Raw genomic sequence first — 17789 nt, 5'->3', positions numbered from 1 at the left:
TATTATTTTAAGTTTATAATTTCTGATCCTTTGATTTGATAGGATAAAGTAAATAAATTAATTTTATTTATTAATGAATTTAGAGTATTTACTGATAGATTTAACAAATTTCGAATGAATTTGAAAAGGAAAATTTGAAGATTCTTGATTCATAGAACTTACAGAACAAAGAGAAAAAAATATCAATAAAGTAGATGTCGGATTCCAGTAATCTAACTCCAATACCCAAGTTAAATCATAATAGGAGAATAATAAAGAAATTATACTTTTTTATCCATTAGAGTTTAATGTCCTTTTGGTGAAATTATCATATTGTTCTTTTAAAATATTAGGCTTGAACTTTTTACTAGGTGTCTCACATTTGATAAAAAGACTTTCCGATAGCTGAAGTCCGACTCTCTGTGCTAGTCGAAATCCGACCTTTAAGCTAAGTAATTATTAGTCTATCAGTATAGCTAAATATGTTCAATCATTTAGCTGTTTGTATATTTTTTAGTTTTTATTGAAGCACAAATCCAAAATTTTATTATTTTGAGTATTATAATTTATAGTCTTTTGGTTTGATAGGATAAAAAAAAAGAAATTAATTTAATTTATTAATGAATTTAGAGTAATTACCTATAAAATTATGTCAATTTATCTATAATTATTAGATTAAAATTTGAACAATATAAGAACATATGCTATTAAATTCCAGTTACAACATTTGCGACTTGACAGTGAAAACGCATTATGGAGGAGTGGGATATGAGTTAAACTTTGGTAGGACTAATGAAAAGATGAGCGATATATAATTTAATAATTTTACAATCAAATGTAAAATAATTAGTATATATATATATATATATATATCATTTATTTATCAATTTGATAATGAATAATAATTTATATTTATAGCTAATTAGGTTTTTAATTACTTTATTAAATTTATAATAAAGTCTGATTCAATATGATTATTCAAGGATAGTTATTTTATTCAAATATTATCTATAATTTAAAAATATATAAATTTATCAAAAAGGTTTAAAAATTAGTATTTCCTATTCTCATTTAGAAAGCAATTAAAGTTTCGTAATCGTGTAGATGCAATGCCAAAGATTTCTTATAGTTTAATCAAGGTTGTTAGTTTAAATTCGGAGTATGTAAATATATTAAAATTCTTAAAAATTAAAATAGTATTTTACCATACACAAAAATTATGTCTAGCACACTTTAAAATTACTCTAAATAAATGGATAAAAAAATTTAAATTTTTTAAGCGTCTTACTGAAATGGATATTTTTTTTTTTACATAGACTTAATGTATGTCATGTCTATATATCAAATTGATAGATGATTGATACATATTTACTAGTTTTAAATGATAAAATTCGAGAATAGTCTATAGAAAGAGAAAAGATAGAATGAAAAATAAAAATAATTAATTTCTTTTATATAAATTAAAAATATATAATGATATTTAAATAAAATATAATAAAAAAATAAATATTGCTATAGTATTTTTACTATTTTTTCTTAATAATGAATTAGGTACTAAAGGCCATGAAGATTAGAGCAATTTTAGGGAGAATAATAGTGGAAATTGTTAGTTATTGTTTAATTATATTAATTATACAAAAATTATAAAATAATTTTTAAATAATATTATAATTTTTAACTATTTTTTTATTTTCAAGAGAGCGCCACTCACTCTTTTATTTTTCTTTTAAATAGAATTAGTTTGAATTAAATATATCAAAATTTTATCTAAAAAGTCTATAAATTTAAAGAATGATTAAATTGAACTCGTATAATAAGGTAATAGCTAAATTACATTTTATTCCTAAAATATGTATTAATCATCCAATATAACATATAAAATATTCATACACTTATCTATTATTTTTTTATTAATTCCGGTATATATAATAATTTCTAAAAAAAATAATTAAATGAACTCAAATTTTCCAGCTGGCTTTGAGCGGGCCCCCCTGGCCGTGGAACTGGTGTATTCTTTTTTCTTTTCTTCTTAAAATCAAGAGAGAATAAAAAAAAAAAGTGAGAATCCAGATGGAGGGGGCAAAATGGGTAAGAAAGAAATGAAAAAAAGAAATGAAAAAAAGAGCAGCACTGTAGAAAACAAAATCCTCCTTGGGGCATGCAGAGAGCAGAGAATGAAATACTGAGAGGGAGAGAGAAAAGAAAGAAGTCACGATCAATCAGCTGAGAGGTTGGTGGTAGCTTCCCAAACAAGAATAATATCCTCCTCCTCCTTCTTCCTCGTCATTATCTCTTTACTTTTTTTCCAATAACACCAAGACAAACAGCAATTAGTACAAAAAACGAACAAACCAGCAAAACCACGTATATATAACAGTCGCGCCTAACACGGGCTCTCTTCAAATTACTCTCTCGAGGCAATTAAAAGAAAAAAGAGAGAGAGAGAGAGAGAGAGAGAGAGACTGCTTTTCTTTTAATAATATTTTTTGTTCTTGTCTACTAAAAACAGAGCGAAACACAGAAAATGGCGGTCGGAGGAGGCGGAGCTAAAGTGGATGAGTTAGTACCGTTTCCTGTCAAAGACCAGCTTCCCGGCATTGACTTTTGCGTCTCCAGCTCTCCTTCTTGGCGTACTCTCTCTCTCAGAAAAACAAAAAAAAAAAAAAAAAAATTCTCTGCTTCCATTTTGTTTCGTTTTTTGCTTTTAGATTAAACTTCGTTTTGCATTTTATTGGAGTATAATTCTTCAGGCAGAAATCCGAAATCTAAGCTAAATCCTTGCAGTTTTTTATTGACAGATTTCCCGCGCTTTTTTTATTTATATTTTGGGAGAAAGAAAAATATGATTCCTATTACGTTATTTTTGCCAACAGATTCTGTTTTGTTTCCGAGAAAATTGATGTAAACGAAAGAAGTGAAGAACGAACAGAAATGTTTTCTGTTCTATACTTAATTTCTTTTTTTATTTTTTTATAAGTAATTAGATTATAAAATCACCTGAACTGACTATGCTTTGCTACTGTATAACTGGCAGTCCATCTCTTAATGAAATATTTTACTGAAACGTTTTCTTTTATTTTTCCTGTATTTTCCGGTCAACCAAATAGAAGCTAAGCTTCACCAATAGTATACGGGAAAATAAATAACAGTCTCATATAAGTTTGGTCAAGTGACTAGTTTTGATCGGTAATAAATCCTATTTAAATCCTACAAATAACGTTTTCAAAGAAATATATTTGTTTATATTAATAATGGCTCTCAGTTACCATTTTGATATTTTCCTGCATTTAGTTCACGTTATTAATTTCATGTACACACAATTAATATTTAATAAAACTTGTCTCAAATGATTGCAGCTGAGGCTATAATTTTAGGATTTCAGCACTACATAGTGGTGCTTGGAACTACTGTTATAATTCCATCGATACTTGTCCCTGTAATGGGTGGTGGCAATGTAATTATCTACCAGTCCAATCCTCTTAAATACATGCAGTTTTATTTAGATTTGTTTTGAATTGGGAATTACTGCTTTGTTATTGTATTAATTATTAGGTAGAGAAGGCAGAACTTATCAACACTTTGCTCTTTGTTGCGGGAATATCCACACTCCTCCAGACTTTGTTTGGGACTCGGCTTCCTGTGGTGATAGGAGGATCTTACGCTTTTATTATACCCGCCATCTCTATTGCTCTGAGAAGAAATACTAGCAGTAACACTGTATTCCTTAGACCCCATCAGGTTGGTTAACTTGAGCCATTTGGTGATTGCTAGGCTCCTATTTTGTGCTTGTGTTGGTTCTCGGAGAGCATGGAAGAGAATGGTTATTGCGAAAAGCATTTGAAGAAAATTGAATATTTGTTTTGCCATTTTGTGCTGATGACCTCTCTTGTTGTTTCTTTTTTAGAGGTTTGAGCAATCCATGAGAGCTATACAAGGAGCACTTATTATTGCTTCATTATTTCAAGTGATTCTTGGTTTCTTTGGTTTCTGCAGAATTTTTGGGAGGTGAATGCAGTATAAGTATCATAGTGGATTTGGGATGTTTTTATTCGTTATCTGCTTACTTCAAGGACCACATTTTCTGATGTTTTGCTTTATGCAGATTTCTTAGCCCTCTCGCAGCTGTTCCTCTTGTAATTCTCACTGGACTTGGGCTTTATGCCCATGGTTTTCCACAAGTAAGAGCACTAAAGACTCTTATAATTGACTCCATAAGAACCAAATTACAAATTCAAAAGCTGTAGCACTGATATTACGTCAATATCTCAACATAATTTTGTAAATTCATTTCATTGGTGAAATAAGCAAAACATTTTTGTTAATGACTTATTATTAACTTCAAGGCAGACAAGAACTTGTTGTCTTTAATTACACAGAAAAAAATTCTTAAAAAAATCTGTTTGGTGAGGAGATAGAACCTTGTGAGATTTATTAATAACTGAACGGATCAGGGAAGATGAGTGATTTCTTCTTTTGTTTATGTAATTCATATTGGTGCTCATTTCTCCTACTATTGAGGATGTTTACTGGACTCGTGAATCGAGTAACTCCTTGCTCCTTTATACACACCTTTTCATTGATTAATTGTTAACTTTGTTATGGGAATTGCCAATGGAAGATTATATACAGAACAATTCTGTTCCACATGTTGAATTCCTTTGCCTTGAAAAGACCTTTTACTGGATGGGTTATGGTTAACTTAAACTGTTAAATTATTTACTTATTACTTTTTTTTGAAATCAATTATTTATATTACTCATGGAACAATTTTCTATAAAATTCTATGTTTTAGTACTGAATTTTTTCTTCTATTTTGGATACTGATTATGTACCTTTCTGTTGATGCTTCTAGCTGGCAAAATGTATTGAAATAGGTCTTCCAGCATTGGTTGTTGTGGTCTTATTGTCCCAGGTGAGAGACATCCCTTATCATTCTTGCGCTACTTGCTTCAGGCAATAAAGATTCCGTGTCAATTATCCTGAAAAGAAATATTATGTATAAGTGCAACAAATAAGAGATTAATAATGGCCTCTGTTTCGTGATCTCTTCAATTGTTGGGAATGAAGTTACCTGTTTTTCTTGGGGCTCCATCTTGCTTATGATTGATGCTCTTGCAGTTTCTTCCTCATATGATAAAATCAAAAGGACACATATTGCAACGATTTGCAGTCCTATTCTCGGTTGCAGTTGTATGGGTTTTCGCTGAAATTTTAACAGTGGCTGGTGCATATGATAATAGATCTCCCAACACACAAATCAGTTGCCGCACTGATCGGTCTGGGCTCCTTAGTGCTGCTCCATGGTGAGCTCACATTTAATAACTAAGTTTTAATTAATCTGATTGCACCTAGTCGCTAATAGTCTGAGTTCCATGTTGAATTGCCATTTTAATTTAGAAAGCCCAGAATAATTTCGAAAATCTGTAGTTTAGTATGGGGCTAATAGCTTCGTCCATTAAGAAAAAAAGAGTGCTTACCTAACTTATCTCTATATTCCACTACCTTGGCTTTGCTGGTTTATCTCTAGCATATGTTTTAGGCTTATGCTATAGCTCCTAAAGGAAATTATGGAATTAGTTGGACGTTCAATTATATTTTACGTGTATGCAGGATAAGGGTTCCATATCCATTTCAATGGGGACGTCCCACTTTTAATGCTGGTGATATATTTGCAATGACGGCTGCTTGTTTTGTTGCTGTTATTGAGGTAGGCTATTGGAGCAGAATTTCTTCATCTATTCCTTTAACAGTTGCCCTTTAGAATGATTCCTCTAATTCAATTTTTGCTTAAAGCAAATATTTTTACTGTTTTGTTTTATTTTTACCTATATTGAAAGTGAGACACCAGAGAAGATGAACTATTAATATATATATAATATATAATATTTCTCGAAGACATCTTCACTCTGGATACAATTTCAATACCTTAATGAATGTATATGACGTAAAAGCTGGATAAATTTGTATTAATGCATTGACTTATTGCTTTACCTCAATTCTACTCATCTTCTTCATCTATGATTAGCTTTTAACAAATATTTGGTTGCAGTCAATCGGGACAATTATTGCAGTATCAAGATTTGGGAGTGCCACCCCTGTACCACCTTCTGTACTCAGCCGGGGTATTGGCTGGCTGGTATTAAGATATCTCACTGTATTTCTTTTAGGACCTCTTACATTCAATATTTGTTGGCACTGATCTCTCTATCACCTTTTCAACTTTATGAATATAGGGAATAGGAACTTTGATGGCTGGAGCATTTGGTACTGGGACTGGCTCCACAGCTTCAGTGTAATCACGATTTTAAACTTTTGAAATTAGTCATTTGCTTTTCTTGTAGCAGACAAATTTAGATAAGTATGTTATTCTCTGAAGTTGAACATCTCAGCAATCCTGATTAACACAATTTAAGAATGTGGAGTAGGCGGATATATAAAAGTGCTGAATGTTGAACGCTTCAGGGTTTTGGAGTTAGTGCACATCCTAATCCTAACATTTCTTTCTTAGAATTCTGCAATCTAATAATTCTCTGTTGTACTTTTAGTGAAAACGCAGGCCTTTTGGGATTAACAAGAGTTGGAAGTCGTAGAGTTGTTCAAATATCGGCTGGCTTTATGCTTTTCTTTTCTGTCTTAGGTGCAGTATCTATTTTATGATCCTTTTGTACGTTTTATGTTTTCTCCTTGCTGATCTGATCGTTTATCTTCTTTTGAGCTTTTGCGTGCATTTCTTTTTTTGCTTAAACAATGTTGCAATCAGTTAGCACAATGCTTATAATTTCTAATTCGCTCAGTGGTTGGTTGCTCTAATGGTGTCTGTGTCATGATCCATCTTTAACAGGAAAATTTGGGGCTATTCTTGCTTCAATACCCTTACCCATTGTGGCAGCTCTGTACTGTGTTCTCTTTGCCTATGTTGGTAAGAATCCCGTCTACAACTTGGCTAAAAGAATATGACTGAAATCCATTTGTCCACCCAATTATCAATTGGCAAACCAGTCTTTACTACTTGATTTTGACACTTCAGAAAAAAATCAGTTTAAATAGACATTAATTGCGATATATATACTTGTGCGCGGAGCAGCTTCTGCTGGTCTCGGACTTCTACAGTTCTGTAACCTGAATAGCTTCAGGTCAAAGTTTATCCTCGGCTTCTCTCTCTTCATGGGCTTTTCCGTGCCTCAATACTTCAATGAATATGTATTAATTTCCGGACACGGCCCTGTTCACAGTGGTGCCATCTGGGTGCGTATGTTTGCATTTGCAGCTTATTTATATAACAAATTCCATCCTCGGATGAAGTTCTTATATTTTCCTTTGCTCGCAGTTCAATGACATAATGCAAGTGATTTTCACATCTGCGGCAACAGTGGGAATTTCAGTTGCCTACTTCTTGGATTGCACTCACAGCTTGGGGGACAGTGCGACCCGGCGGGACAGTGGCAGGCATTGGTGGAGAAAGTTCCGAGTTTTTGATCAAGACATTAGAAGTGAAGAATTTTATGCACTTCCTTACAACCTCAACAGGTTCTTCCCTTCCTTCTGATTTCAAAGTAGTGCTTGCCATCGGTGCTAGCAGTAGAGGTAGAGACTCTCATGAATTTACTGCATTACATTTTGGCTAAAATGTTTGTCAGATGTAGAACACAAGAAATGAAATTTGTATAGGGCGATTAGGCCAGTGATACCGACTTGGCATAACTTGCGATTACTCTTATCACGGAGTTATATTATAGAAATATCTAATATGTATCAGCAAGGATCTTGAAAAAAATATTACCACAACAATTTTTATCCACTGTAAAATAAAACAATTATGAGGTTACAAATCTTGCTCTTGTGCCAAAGAGATTATCTTTCACAGCCTTGTCATGTCAAATCGATTACAGCTTTTGATGATATATTTGCTTTTCTTTCTTGTATTTTTATGTATACATCTCTCTGTTTGACAATGTACATGCTAGTTTTGGAGTTTTGTAGTGTTTGATTCAATCCCACATTAAAGGGAACATGACTGCAAAAAGTCAAAATTAGAACTAATTTTAAGTAAAAATTTCCTCTACTATATATATATATATATATCGCAATAAATAAATAACTTAATATGTATATACGAATGTTTTATATTTTACTATTAGATTACTTGCACGAACTCAACTATATTAATTTTGTATATGAAGAGTTAATTTTGTGCATGGGTAGAAACATTTACTTGGAATTTTTGTTCAACAGTTACTTTTTTTAGGTAGAGATATAGATGTGCTAACAAGTATTTTACATTTGGAATTGAGGCAATTATTTTAAATTTTGAATAATTGTTCAACAATTATTTAAAAAATATATATATTTTTAATTTACATTATGTGAATTTTTATTTTTATAATAAACGTAAGGGAATAACTATTCATACTGGATAGTTCACCGTTCTTTGGTCTTTCATAAATAAAAGAATATACATATATATTTTCTTATCCTTGTGTATTTTTCTAAAATATGTTTTGTTGTATCCCGGAGGCATATTGCCCTAAAGACAGTGAAGTGATTCAATGACGCCCCAAGAGCCAAATCAATTTCATCATATTCTCCTTGTATTTTAATTTTAATTAGCAGCTGGCATATGTTAGTTGAAATGAAATATTATTTAGCTGATTGATCTACATTATAGTATTAAATGAAATATTGGAATCATTATTAGTATTCTTAATGTTTCTCAAATGAATTCTTAGATGACTGATTGTAACTTAGTACCAACTGGAATAATTCATATTTTTTGTTGACCTATAAAAGTAAACTAAGTAAATTAGGTGGCTGACTGCAACTTGGTTCTACAAAAAGATTCCCCCCAAGTTGTTTTCTCTATAAATCAATTTTATTATCGACCAAACATGTGACTGTTTTCAATTATTTGCATAAGTTATCCAGTCGACAGGGCCTAAGCCATGAAATACCAATTTTGATAATCACTCAATAATTATATTATGACTAATTAAATAATTATTCTCTTAATTATATCCTCACTTTAAATTTTTCATTTTTTATTTTATAATTATAATTATTTGGTTAAGTATTACAACATTATTTATATAATGATACTTATTCTACCAATAATGTTCTTCATGTTGTTAACCCTGTTGGACTAGAGATCAATTAACTTGACATATTTTTAAAAAATTAAAAAATTATATTTAAAATCTAACTCAAGTGGCAAGAATGTTTGTTCTTGGGAGTGCGATATCTCTTCTGTATTATGTGCGTTATATTGTATTTTTTACGAATGTAAAAAAATAACTATTACTTGTTGTATAGTTCATAGTCCATTCACTTTCTTATAAATAAAATAAATTAATAAATTAAATTTAAATAGAAATTTAAAGTTAACTTTAGAACAAGATGAAACATATCAAGTTTTTAACAGAAAGTGGATCAATTTGCCCTATAAATTGGTGTTAAGGGACCAAATAAATCGAAGTCCAAAACTTCTATTAAAAATGTATTTAAATCAAGAGTCCAGATGAGCTGGGCATGTGTAACTAACTGGTCAGATATAATAATAGAAAATAAAAGTTTGTTTTTTTTTTTTAAATTTAACTTTTAAGTTTTCTTCATATTTAATATATGTCTAAAAGAGTACTGAGTTTTTCCTTCACTAACCTTTATACCCATTTCCATCCACCATTACCCTACTTAAATCCACTATCACCACCTTTATCTCTTGCTTTGCAGAAGTGCTGGTATACCACCAGAATATGAAACATACAATAATAATAATAATAATAATAATAATAATAATAATAATATTATGCACTTTCTCTAAAAGAGGGTACTTTGCAAACTATTCGACTCGGTCTTATTTGGTCTTTAAATAAAAATTTTAAATTTAATGATTTGCTTAAAAAGCTAAACTTTTTATTTATCCTTAGTACAAGTTTATAAGCCAAATTGATCTTTTATCAAAATTTTAACATAAATTATTAACAATTCTTACTTTTTATTTAATTTAGTATTTAAAATTAGTTTGACTAAAAAGTGTATCGAATAGAACTCTCGAGGATGGTAAAACACTATAAGAATTTTAATATATTTACGTTTCTAAATACTTGAGTTAAAAATTCTTTTTTATTAAATTTTTTTGATTTTAGTTTAAAAAATAATTATTTTCTTTTTTTTTTAAAAAGATTATCTGTATTCAAAGAGAGTCAACATGCAGTCACTTAATGTTCTAAAAAAATTAAAAATGTCAGTCTCTTCACTCGTTGATATAAGCATTCGCGTTTTCTCCATGTTATTAAACCAGAGATGACAACAATACAAGTGGATGAGATCTGCATCGGGCCACCTTGCCATTGTTGCCAATGCGGCCAGCAAATAGTCCCGCCACCACCACCACCATTTGACTATTACTTCCCTTCTTATCCTTGCTGCACCTATCAAAATGGCCATATCCCTCCAGATTGCAATTATGTCCCTAATTCCTCTTCTGGCTATGATGACTCCCCAGACAAGCCACCGTCGAAAGGAAACCATGATGATCCCCCGCCCCCTCCGCCAAGGATAAACCATACAACAGATGGAAAACGGATTAAGGAAAGGATTGAAAGAAAGTACAAGTCGACTATTGATAATCTCAAGGAGGGAAGTATGGTGTTGAAGGTCCCTGATGTTGCTTTACCTGTCGGAGAAAATCCAGCTTGGAGTAATTCTCTTTCATTCTCTCCTTTCTTTCATTCCTATATATATATATATTCCAGGTCTTACAAAATAATGTAGATTATATATAAGCTTCAAGTTGTCTTTAGCCTCAAGTATACTCGTTCGTCTTAATTTTAGATATTTCAGATTCAAGTATTTTAGAATTCAAGTTTATTCAATCCGGGTCCTTTCGATCTATGAGTGGTTTTGAGTTTAGATCATTCATTTTTGAAGTTAAGATTAATTGCAAATGATAAAGTGAGTTTTCCATCAGAAAAAAGGTTGAGATGGTATCTAGCAACTCTCAATAAAAATTTAAAATTAGATTAATATAAAAATATTATAATTTTCATTATGTAGTCCACCGCCAATGCCTTTTTATAAATTAAAAAATAAATTAGAAATAGAAACTCGACGTGCGGTGTGGAGAAGAGTGAAGAAGACTCAATTTTGAAACGAGGGATTTAAATTTCTCTTCCATTCTTTTTAGATCCCACATTGCTGGAGCAAAATGTACTACAGTACACGAAATAGCATTGTCCCACTTAGGAGAAAAACCTAAAAGAAACCCTCATTCTAGGCATGTCAGGATCAAAATGCGTGAGGTGCTAACAAAAATCTTAAGCTTTTACAATTTGAATGTCACTGTCTCATTCGAGATGGAGGAGTTATGTTCTGATAAAACTCCTGGGTCTTGCTCGTTTGTGTGAATATTATCAAATATAGATGATCCAAAGCTTTATGTCTTGGGAATTCAGCACACCCTAGTCATCGTCTGGAATGCAATAATGATCCCCTCCACACTTTCTGCTATGATGGGCGGTGCCAATGTAAGATATACAACTATCATATATATATATATATAAACTATTTTCTTTCAAACTCGAACTGAGGGATTGAACTTTTACTGATTCTGCTTTGCATGATATTTTCAGTTGGAAAAGGCCGAGGCAATCCAGACTTCCCTATTTGTAACGGGAATAAGCACAATTTTACAAGTTGGTTTCGGTTCTCGGCTTCCTGTTGTGATGCGGAGATCCCAAGCTTTTATCATACCCGCCATCTCCATTGCTTTATCTACCAACAGTAATTGTAGCATCACACTCAATCACCGTCAGGTTGGTTTCGGGATTTGTCTTTATTTTCTTTTCGAGCGGAGATTTATTTTTTTCTTTTTAATTTGAGAATCTCGCGCGTTTACTTGATATTTGACACATGATATTTAATATTTTTATAAAATTATTCTTAATATCTTAAAATTGCTCTTTTTTGAAATGTTCTTCATTTTTCTTTTAAATTCGATAAGTATTTATATGGAAAATTTGTATCCATTTAAATTAATCACTTGAATTATAACGTATTAGCTTTAGAAATGGTTTATGAACTAACAGAGCATGCTTTCCGTGGGTGGCTAATTCAAATATTAGCGGTTTAAGCTATCTGTGAGACGGGTACAAGGGGCAAGTATTATTGCGTCCTTGGTTCAAATGATTGTTGCTTTCTCTGGTTTAACCAAGTTTTTTACAAGGTACAGAACAGTGCTCCTATTATAAGTCTCTGCTGCTGCATTTTTTTATGTCTCACTCATCTATTGTACATATTAAGTATTTTACAGAAATAAAGAGTGTTCTTTATAGTTTTAATATACAAGATGAATAATTAATTTATGAACAATCGAACTTTACTGTTTATTTAGATTTTAATAAAGAGTTTTAGAATCATATTTTATGAAATTAACATATATATAAAAAATGCATTAGAGATATTAAATGAAATATAAGTTTTCATGCATTTTATGATATTTTTATTTTTTAATTAGTAAATTATCTACCGGTTTAAAATTTATTTTTATTTTTTATATTTAAATATTTATTAAAATACCCTTTATTAAATGTTCTTTTTTTGAAAACACCATTGAAGATGTTCCCAGAAAGTCTAAATATAAAATAAAAAATATAAATTTAATTTAAATTTATTTAGGGAATTGTTTGGTTCGGCTGATCAGAACAACTGATAGCTGATAGTTGATAAATTAAACTTTTTAGTAAAATCTTATTAACGATTGCTGTTAATATGTTAAATGACCATTGAGAGTATAATTTATCGTTAAATATATTTTATCTTATTATATTATATTCGATGATACAAATTAATAAAAATAACTTATAATAAATAAAGATATTATAGCTAATTTTTATTAGCTCAATTGTATTTATTATTAAAAAATTTATAAAAGTTATCTTAAAACTAGAAATTAAATTTAAATTCTACTAATAAAAAATTCTAATTTCAAATACCATAATTATAAATATTATAATTATTTAACTACTAAAAATAATTTTAAAATAATAATAACTTATAAAATATGAAAATATAATTATATGAGATCAACTTATAGTAAATTATTATTAATAAGTTTTAATAAGAATAATAGTTCCAAATAAATAAGAAAATCAAATCAGCTATCTATTAACAAAAAAAGCTCTATAATAGAGCTGTGTATCAGCAGCTGATTCGAACTAAGTAAGTTATCAGCTGTTATTTTTTAAGTTTTTATCAAACGCTTTAATATAGCTGTTCAGTAATATAGCTGTTCAATGAAAAATAAATATAGACTGCATCAAACATTTTAACCAAACACCCTCTTAATTAATCATTATGTTTGAAATATCCAAATATGCTATAGATGAATTTTTTGATTAAATAAAAGAAGCAAATAGTCAAAAAGAAAAATAAAATCATAAAGCTATTTTAATTTTCCAAAAATCATTTAAATTCTTGCATACGAGTTATTCCAAAACAATACCAAGTTTTAATCTGAAATTATTATGCCAGAAAAGTACACCCTCTCCGATCTGCTCCCTTCTTGACTCTCATCGGACTTGGGCTTTATTCACGGGGATATCCGCAGGTAATCAATGCTACTTTCTATTTTAGAATTAAATACTAGTTATCTCTCGTAGTTTGATATAATATATGAGACGGCTTTTATATTTTTTTGTTATATTAAAATTTTCTTTGATTTTAATAAAATTAACTATTATTTCTTTTTGTATTAGTTTAAGGATTAAACTGATAATTTAATATTACAATTTAATCTTTAAATTTATTTTCAAATATTAAACTCGTTTAAAAATTAATTTTATTATCCAATTAGAGTAAAATCTTAATTTTAACATAAACTAGTTTTAATATCTAATCTAAAATCATAAATTTAATATTCTTCTTTTTGCTCTACTTTTTTTTAGTACAATTTAATTTAAATAAATTTAAATATTATCAAATTATTAAATCATAATTTTAGTTATTAATATAAAATAAATATTTCTAGTTAAACAATATCATTCTACTATTATTTTTATTTTATATTATAGTTAAACTATATAAGAAGTAAAATTTAAATTAAATAATCATGTTTTAATCTAGTGAAATAATTTAGATATGAAGTTGACAAATTCACTGTCAATAAAGAAGATCATAATAATCTTATAAGTTAAAAATAAAACTTCTTATCAACCATTCAAATGAGATTAATACAAGTAAAATTTTTATTTTTAATATAATTTAATTTTAGTGTCTAATAAAAATAATAACTGCGAACTATTTATTTTATTTAAAAATTTAAAATTAAAATACATAATAATTTAATAATATTAAATAAAAATTAATTTAATAATATTTTATGGGTTAAACTTTGGTTCTTGTTTCAAGTTATATCAATAACAATAATTTTTGGAAAACATCGAAACTATCTACATAAACTAATTTCAAATAAGAACAAAAAATAGTGAAATCTAATTGATTTAGTATTATATCCATACTTTTATCAAAATTGAAATCAGTAAAGTAACATGTTTTTGTTTGGGAGACTGCTTTGATGACTTTTATGTGGTTCTGATTGCTGCCACGTAGTTGTTGAGATGTAAGGAAATTGGAGTCCCAACATTGCTTATTATAGTTCTCTCAACTCAGGTGAGCTATATGCTTTAACACTTCTTCTTTTCTTTTCTTTTTTTTAATAGGTTTTGAAAATTTTAATTTATTATTTCAATTATTCAATTACAATTTTTTTTTTAATTTAGTCTTGCAAATAAATAATTAATGGGTCATCATTTATATGATTAAGACGAACAGTCATCATTTATATTATTACGCTGGTGTTCTTAAAGGTTCCATTAATAAACATATTTTACTGCAGTTCTATCATGCATGTTGTTAATTAACAATTTGTAATGCAGCTTCTTCCCCGGATTTGGAAATCAAAAAGAGAGCTAGTCGACAGATTTGCTGTCACAAGCTCGGTTATAGTTGCATGGTTGTTTGCAGAGATTTTGACTGCTGCTGGTGCATACAATAGTGCAGCTCAAGGAACACAAGCTAACTGTCGAACTGATCGTTCTGGACACATTCCGTATACTCCATGGTGAAGTTTGTATATGTTTAATACTAGTATTAGTAGCTGAAACTGGCGTGAATCCATCTTCTCTTGCTTTATCTTCTGATAACATGTTGCTTCATTATTTTCAGGATAAAGATTTCACTTCCATTTCAATGGGGAAGTCCCATTTTTGAACCCCTTGATGCCTTTCCAATGATAGCTGCTTGTTTTGTTGCTAGTATTGAGGTTTGATTTGATCATGCATTAATTCCTTTTATTCGTCTTATATATATATATATATATATATATATATACATCTGATAGAAAAAGAAAAGATTAGCCAAAGCTAAAACTCACAGCTTACCCTGGCAAACGTGGTAATGAATATATATATATATATATATATATCTTAATCTTTAACTCGATCGGAATCACCTTAATTCTTGTTTCTGCAGTCTAGTGGAACATTTATTTCAACATCCAGATTAGGGGGTGCGTATCGCATACGATCTAAAGCACTCGATCGTGCAATCGGCGTGCAGGTAGCTATTCAGGGCCGGCCCTTAGCTAGGCCACTTATCAATAAAAAATCTTGAGACTTTTTTCGGCTTTCTTTTTGCCTAGAGCCTTTCTTTTCTTCTCGAGGGGCTTCATACTTTGTTATGCTTATGCAGGCGCCGGTTCTATCAATATGTTCTTTATAAAATCTGTCGCTCGCATTAATTCTGTAATTGCTGGTTTTAACTTTTATGAATATTGATATATATATAGGGAATTGGAACTCTTATAGAAGCAATATTTGGCATGGGACATGGCTCCACTGCTTCAGTGTAAGTAATGAATAAACTTTGAACATCCAGACTATATATATACACTCCCCCATATCATATAATATATATGTATATATGTACGTTGTATGTGATGGCCAATTAAATAAGCTCTTCTGCACTTACAGTGAACATGCAGGTCTTGTGGGATTAACACAGGTAGGCAGCAGAAGGGTCGTCCTGGTATCATCAGCTTTCATGCTTACCCTTTCCATACTAGGTGTATTGCTATTTCCCGAAGTCTATTCTTACATTTTATTCATTTTATTTATATATTAGGCCTAATGGGGTCTCCATAGTCCGGGTCATTCTTTTCGAATATATCATATCTTTAAAAACTTGTCAGTTTGCTTGATAATTTCCATTAAGCTGTCGGTTTTTCATTCTCAAAACAAGAAAAGAAAAAGAGACAAAGACAGAGAACTGTTTACTAGTAATTGATCTGATTGTGGGTTCATATTAATTACATCTTTAACAGCAAAGATTGGGGCTTTTCTCGCTTCCATACCCTTTCCAATTGTGGCTGCTTTGCAGATTGTCTTCTTCCCCTACGTGGGTATGTATCCTCTTTCTATGTTGGATGATTTATAAGATTGACTTCCATGTGCTACTATTAATGTTTTAAGATTCTAGTTTTTTATCTATGAAATTTTAAAAGTTTCCATTCTGAGCCCTAGACTTTCAGAATTTTTAAACCTTTCCGATATATTTTGGATTTTTCAATTGTTGGCCCCAACTTTCATAATGTTTTCAAATTCATCCTATGTATTTATTTATTGTTTATTACTTTTGTTTTAATTTTTTTTTTGACTTTTCATAGAAATTGCGTCATGACTGAAAGATCACTTGTGGGTTTAACAGCTACAGTAGGTCTTGACTACCTCCAATTCTGCAATACCAATAGATTCAGGTCAAAGTTCATTTTAGGGTTTTCTCTCTTCACTGGACTCTCTCTGCCTCAAAACTTCAATGGCTATCTTTTAGTTTCTGGTCAAGCCACTGCTCCTCCTATTACTCCCTCAACCAGGGTGTGTATGTGTTTGAATTGCAACTTTATTATTATTATTATTATTACTAAACATAATGATTATTATTATTATTATGGTTGGGCAGTTCAACGACATAATACAAGTGATATTTTCATCCCCACCAACAGTTGCAACTATAGCTGCTTTCTTTTCTGACCTACTTCACAATGAAAAATTTCTGAAAAGAATTCTGTCTAAGGAGTCACGTGAGCAAGAAGATGCATCGAGTGAAGACGATGATGATATACCCATGGCTGCTGATGAGCCTAAGAAAGAGGACAGCAACCAGCAAGCTGCTGAGAAATTGAAAGAGGAGAAAAAAATAATTAAAAAAGCAAAGTTGAAAAGAAGCAAAGCCGCTGATGATGGCACACTTATGTTTAAGACATTGAAGCAGTTGGAAAAACTCAGATTTGCTGATGACATTCACATTTCAGTGAAGAAAAAAGAGGCAAAAAAGGACGAGGAGAAGAAACAGGAAAAAGTTCCTGGGAGACCCCCTGCTCCATATTTAATCAGAGCCAAGAAAAAGAAGTTGAAAGATATCAAGGCCCCTGATACGCAAATCTACTCTCTTCCTTCTAGTCTTAGTGATTTCTTCTCATGATTCTGATCGACTGCAGACACCTTTTCTTTTCTTTTCTTTTCTCTTTATTCTCTTTTGAGCTTGAAATAAAATTTAAAGCTTTTGAATCCCTGGTCAAATTTATTTTAATTAGTTATTATAAGTAATAATTTAATATCTAAAAGGATCCACAAGGAGCTAAGAAATAAAATTTTAACTTAAAAAAAAAAAAAGATGAGAGAAAGATAAGAGACTACTATTTAATTTCATAAAAGTCTTATATTAATATATTTGGTATTAAATTATGAGTATTAACAAAGAAT

At 30.2% G+C, this 17789-nt stretch overlaps 2 protein-coding genes across 3 annotated transcripts; both read left to right on the top strand.

Moving 5' to 3' along the window:
• The first annotated feature begins 1889 nt into the window (after positions 1-1889).
• On the top strand, positions 1890-7837 carry LOC8261090 (nucleobase-ascorbate transporter 4). Of its 2 annotated transcripts, XM_048375246.1 has the most exons (15): positions 1890-2209; positions 2489-2609; positions 3336-3433; positions 3532-3717; positions 3884-3984; positions 4082-4157; positions 4832-4891; positions 5098-5282; positions 5590-5686; positions 6029-6115; positions 6213-6271; positions 6525-6616; positions 6821-6898; positions 7064-7224; positions 7307-7837. In XM_048375246.1, exons 2-15 carry the CDS (start codon positions 2504-2506, stop codon positions 7523-7525), a joined length of 1605 nt encoding a protein of 534 aa, XP_048231203.1. In that variant the 5' UTR covers positions 1890-2209; positions 2489-2503; the 3' UTR covers positions 7526-7837. The 2 variants fall into 2 exon arrangements, with proteins under 2 accessions (XP_048231203.1, XP_048231202.1); XM_048375245.1 differs by having other exon boundaries at positions 1890-2609.
• Positions 7838-10207: 2370 nt separating this feature from the next.
• On the top strand, positions 10208-17596 carry LOC112537086 (nucleobase-ascorbate transporter 4). Its single transcript, XM_048376156.1, has 14 exons — positions 10208-10672; positions 11395-11498; positions 11604-11786; positions 12096-12196; positions 13504-13579; positions 14581-14640; positions 14907-15091; positions 15196-15292; positions 15502-15588; positions 15818-15876; positions 16002-16093; positions 16352-16429; positions 16735-16901; positions 16987-17596. The coding sequence occupies exons 1-14, from the start codon at positions 10276-10278 to the stop codon at positions 17506-17508; spliced, it is 2208 nt and encodes a 735-aa protein (XP_048232113.1). The 5' UTR covers positions 10208-10275; the 3' UTR covers positions 17509-17596.
• The last annotated feature ends 193 nt before the right edge of the window (positions 17597-17789 follow it).

Source organism: Ricinus communis, chromosome 6, assembly GCF_019578655.1.
Source record: "Ricinus communis isolate WT05 ecotype wild-type chromosome 6, ASM1957865v1, whole genome shotgun sequence".
NCBI classification, from domain to species: Eukaryota; Viridiplantae; Streptophyta; class Magnoliopsida; order Malpighiales; family Euphorbiaceae; genus Ricinus; species Ricinus communis.
Note: the sequence above shows the minus strand (reverse complement) of the source record. Positions and strands in the feature narration are given on the sequence as shown.